Below are 4701 nucleotides of genomic sequence, written 5' to 3'. Positions count from 1 at the left end.
TTTTTTGGTTGCAGCCGTCATTGTTGTTTGGCGGGTCCGGGCTGGGGATTCGAACCCGCCACCGTAGGTGTACATGGCTGGTGCCTTAGCCGGTTGAGCTATAGGCGCCGAGCCAGTTTTTACATTTTAGTAAAGATGAGGTCTCACTTTTGCTTAGCTGGTCTTGAACTCGTGAGCTCAAGCAATCCACCCACCTTGGCCTCCCAGAGTACTAGGATTACAGACATGAGCCACCAATCCTGGCCTGTACCAAAAATTTTTATTATAGCTTTATCTGTGATAGAATAAAAAAAATTAAGAGATTGGTTAAATTCTAAACCATTGAGTTGTACTGCAATCATTAAAAGAAAGGTAGAGCCATATGTATTGTCAGGAAAAGATGTTCAGATATGTTAAGTAAAAATAAGTTTTGGAACTATGTGTGTGGTGTTATCCTACTTGTGTTAAAAAATACTATATTAACATATGTATAGAAAAATCTTCTTGGAGTTTCTCTCTGTGGGATGAGATCGTGACAGATTCTGTGTTATATATATTTATAAATTTATTTTTACTATGAGTGTGGATTAACCAACAGAAAATAAAAAATATGCTCATGTTTCGAAGCATCAGCTCCTGAGTAATTGTAGGCTCTTGGTCAGGAGGAAGGGGCTCAGGCCCTGCCCTCTGATGACTCAGTTTCCTTATTCGCAAACCCTCTGTCACTTACATTGTTTCTAGTGAGCTTTCTATTTTTGCATACAGAAGGCTAAAAGAAGGCAGAGGACTGTCTTGTTCTGTGAACTGTGAGCAAATAGACCGCAGGTATGTTCCGATTGCTCATTACTTTTTGCCAGTGTACAAGTCTGCTGGGGAAAGTGTTACTTTATTGGCCAGAGGAGGCCTTGTTCCCAGGAGTAGCTAAGCAGCAGTGGTGTGAATCCAGAGAGACCTCAGCATCATGCCCTGTGCCATGTCTGATGCCCACTGTCTGTCCTGCCTGTGTCTAGTTCCAGTGTGACGGCCTCTCAGCCGCCGGAGTCGCTGCTGCAGCCGGGTTTGCAGAAGTCTGTCTCCAATTTGCAGAAACCGACACCGTCAATCAGTCCAGAGGTAGGTTCTGGCACCCTATCCTGGCTTTTTGTTGGGCATTGTAGCCCTTGAACATCCCCCTTGAGGGACTGGTAGGAGTTGTTGTGGGGAAATGTGGTTTTGTATGACCTGTTTGTTCCAGAGGCAAAGCTGATGAATGACTTTAGAAAATGAGCGTGGGTAATTGTTGTGGTCACTGATGAAGAAATTTGCCTTTTTTTTTTTGAGACAGAATCTCACTTTCTCAGCCCTTGGTAGAATACCCTGGCGTCATAGCTCACGGAAACCTCAAACTCTTGGGCTCAAGTGATTCTCTTGACTCAATTCCAAGTAACAGGGACTGCAGGTGCCCGCCACAATGCTCAGCTATTTTTAGAGACGGGGTCAGTCTCACTCTTGCTCAGGCTGGTCTCAAACCCATGAACTCAGGCAGTCTACCCACCTCAGCCTCCCAGAGTGCTAGGATTACAGATGTGAGCCGTCACACCTGGCCACTGATGAAGAAATTTAACCCACAACTTCTGAAAAAGACCCTAGATACATAATAGCACGGGTCCTCAAACTGTTTAAACAGGGGGCCAGTTCGCAGTCCCTCAGACCGTTGGAGGGCCGGACCATGGCCCAGGGACGAGTGGCCCGCCGGCTGTAGTTTGGGGACACCTGCATAATAGGATGCAGACATTTACTGTAGTTCCTATTGGCTTATCTTGAGGTGTGATCACTCAGGCTCGCCTGCAGGTTAGCTCAGGGTTTCTGCAAATACTTTCCATGGAAACTGGTGTCATAAGGAGACAAAAAGTGTCAGGCTATAGAAAAAGGTTGAATGAGTCTGAAAAACAAACCTAAGCAAGCTCCTTCACTATAGTACTTCTAAGTGCCTTTAATATGCTAATGTGAATTGTGAATGTCTGAGGAGAGGACATAACGGACAGTATTCCCCAAATCTGGACAGTATTCCCCAAATCTATTTGTCCTTGGAAACCTTGCTTCACTGAAGTCTCTAAGGACGGATATCTCTCAGAAGACACTTCGAGAAATACTGAGCTACTTTCTTTTACTCCGTGCTTTACTTAAAGTGTTTATCTAAGCAGTCGTTTAACTAAGCAAGGGCTCAGAATACACTGTGTCCATCAGAGTCTAGTGAGGGTTCACAGAGACCAGTGGACTTAGCTGGTAGGTAGAAACCTGGATGACAAGTCTATGAATTTTTTAGACAACAAGAAGAAAATCCAGAAATAGGTATCTCATATTCACCATTTCTCTGGACAACAACTTGAACTGCCAGGTTTTGGTTTTGTTTTGATTGCTACCTGAGCAATATGTAGGTCACTATGAAAGTTTTGAGATAGACCGTGTTATGGACTATTATTTCACTGCAGGTGGGCATCGTCCCCTCTGATTCACCTGTGCCAGTCTCAGCTTGCTCAGCTTCTTGGTGCTGGGAGGGCCTCATTTGTTTTTGTCCATGTCAATTTTTATGTATCTTAAAACATTTGTAATGACCCATGTCAAGCATTCAGGGAAGCTCTGATAAACATATGGACTATTGCACCTGCTCAGCTCCGTAGCAAAGGCAAGAAAGTTTCTGTCTTGTGTGGACAGTGGTTGTGGTGGTAAGGGGTGGATGGAAAAGGATGACAACTTATTCTTGTGGTATCAGCTTTGTTTTGTGTCTCTTTACCTTCACTTGGAAGAGAAAGGTTATTTATTAGAATGTTGCTGGAAAAGACAGATGAACTCAGTGGCTGGGGACTCAGAGGGGTTTGGACAGGGGCGGGCTGGGAACAGGTCCCGGTCCTGCCACTCTAACTGAGCGTCTGAGTCAGTCACTCCTCTCTGATCCTCAGTTGAGAGGCAACCAGAACCTTCCAGGGTGTAGTGAGGGTGCAGTCAGACTGGGTATGCCACGCCTTGCAGAATAACAGTAATTATAGAAAGGGCTGCGACAGGCCCATTCTGGGACAGATTGGGCCTGGGAGGTTTCCTGTGTGTGCCTTTTTGAGTAAGTGGTGGCCCTTATCTCTGAGGCAAAATAAAACAGCTCTATGTGGGCGCAAGAGGCAACCTGACAGAATGTTCCGGTACATAGCATGAAGGTGGACATGGTTTTGTTTGTTTGTTTTGAGACAGAGACTCAATTTGTCGCCCTTGATAGAGTGCTGTGGCATCATACAGCTCACAGCAACCTCCAACTCTTGGGTTTAGGTGATTTTCTTGCCTCAGCTTCCCAAGTAGCTGGGTCTATAGGCGCCCACCACAATGCCTGGCTATTTTTTGTTGTAGTTGTTACTGCTGTTTTAGCTGGCTGGGGGGTTCAAACCTGCCACCCTCAGTATATGGGGCCAACTCCCTACTCACTGAGCCACAGGCACGGCCTAGACATGGGTTTGAGCCCTGGCTTTGCTGCCCCCAGTGGGTGCTGCTTATGGTCAGAGGCCTCAAGTGGTTGGCATGTCTATGTGAGGTTCACATCTACGAGGCTGGCCTCGGAGCACCTGTGGTAACGTGCTCCCTCACTGGACTACAGACTTACAAACTGACGCTGTTCTGGTTTTCTTGCTTCTTTCAGAATACAAATTCAGTGCCAGGTGGACCAAAGTCATGGGCACAGCTGAATGGAAAGCCAGTAGGACACGAAGGTGGTAAGTGTCTAGGTGGGGTTGGGGTTGGGGAAGTGCGGAGGTGGGGAGGATGAGTGCCTTTGCCACACTATTCCAGTTGGGGGTTGTGTCTAGGCACCCGGAAGCTTTGTGGAATCTCTGCCACAAAGGGTTAATGTTTCAGGGAGCTTTTCTTTTTCTTTTTCCTTTTAGAGACAGGAGTCTCACTTTGTCATCCTCAGTAGAGTGCCATAGCATTACAGCTCACAGCAACCTCTAGCTCTGGGGCTTAGGTGATTATTCTCTTGCCTCAGCTGTCCGAGTAGCTGGGACTACAGATGCCCGCCACAATGCCCGGCTATTTTTTTGTTGCAGTTTGGCATGAGTCCGGTTTGAACCTACCACCGTCAGTATATGGGGCCGAGCCACAGGCGCCACCCTCTGATTCTGCAAGGCTGTTAGTTCTTCGTTACATCGAATGTCACTGATGAGACACTAGGTGCTGCCTCTGCTGTTCTTTCAGCATGGCTGTGCCATTGGTGGACAGGCCAGTGTGTACCCACTTCCCCCCTCTCAGAACCTCAGGAAGGCAGCATCAAGCTCTGGACTCAGGCTTGAGTTATAATAAAGAAGCCAGCCTTGGGGGTTGACCTACTCGTTTTTGGACATTGCCACCAAAGCATTCAGAGGGTTATGTGATATTTGTCACTCTTTGTCCTGTCCGGGTGTCACCCTCTGACTTCTGTGCCATTCCTCCTGGCCAAGGCTGTGCTCAACTTGTCTGTTCGTAGCTTGGGTTAGAAAACCAGCTACTCACTCCTCTGTCTCTGTACCCTACCACCAGACTGCCCTGCCTGAGAGGACATACCCTCTTCTGGGTGGAAACCCCTGTGATCAAAGGCACTTGCCTCGGTCTGCAACCAGAAAGGACAAACCTATCAGCATGCCAAGTAGATTTGAACTCTTTAGCTCTCCCTGGGAGCTGGGGACACAGTCTGAATGCTCATGAGTTCACATTGGGCAGGGTTGC

The 4701-nt window shown here is 47.2% G+C and overlaps 1 protein-coding gene across 8 annotated transcripts in view; it reads left to right on the top strand.

Annotated features, from left to right (window-relative positions):
- The window catches only part of PRRC2B (proline rich coiled-coil 2B), a 70771-nt gene that overhangs the window by 4791 nt on the left and 61279 nt on the right, over positions 1-4701 (top strand). For all 8 annotated transcript variants that reach the window (XM_023516123.1, XM_023516122.1, XM_023516118.1 and 5 more), the window contains exons 3-4: positions 990-1092; positions 3641-3713. In XM_023516123.1, the coding sequence (XP_023371891.1) occupies positions 990-1092; positions 3641-3713 (176 nt within the window). The remainder of the gene's footprint in view (positions 1-989; positions 1093-3640; positions 3714-4701) is intronic.

Source organism: Otolemur garnettii, unplaced genomic scaffold, assembly GCF_000181295.1.
Source record: "Otolemur garnettii isolate 467f Iridium unplaced genomic scaffold, OtoGar3 scaffold00087, whole genome shotgun sequence".
NCBI lineage: Eukaryota > Metazoa > Chordata > Mammalia > Primates > Galagidae > Otolemur > Otolemur garnettii.
Note: the sequence above shows the minus strand (reverse complement) of the source record. Positions and strands in the feature narration are given on the sequence as shown.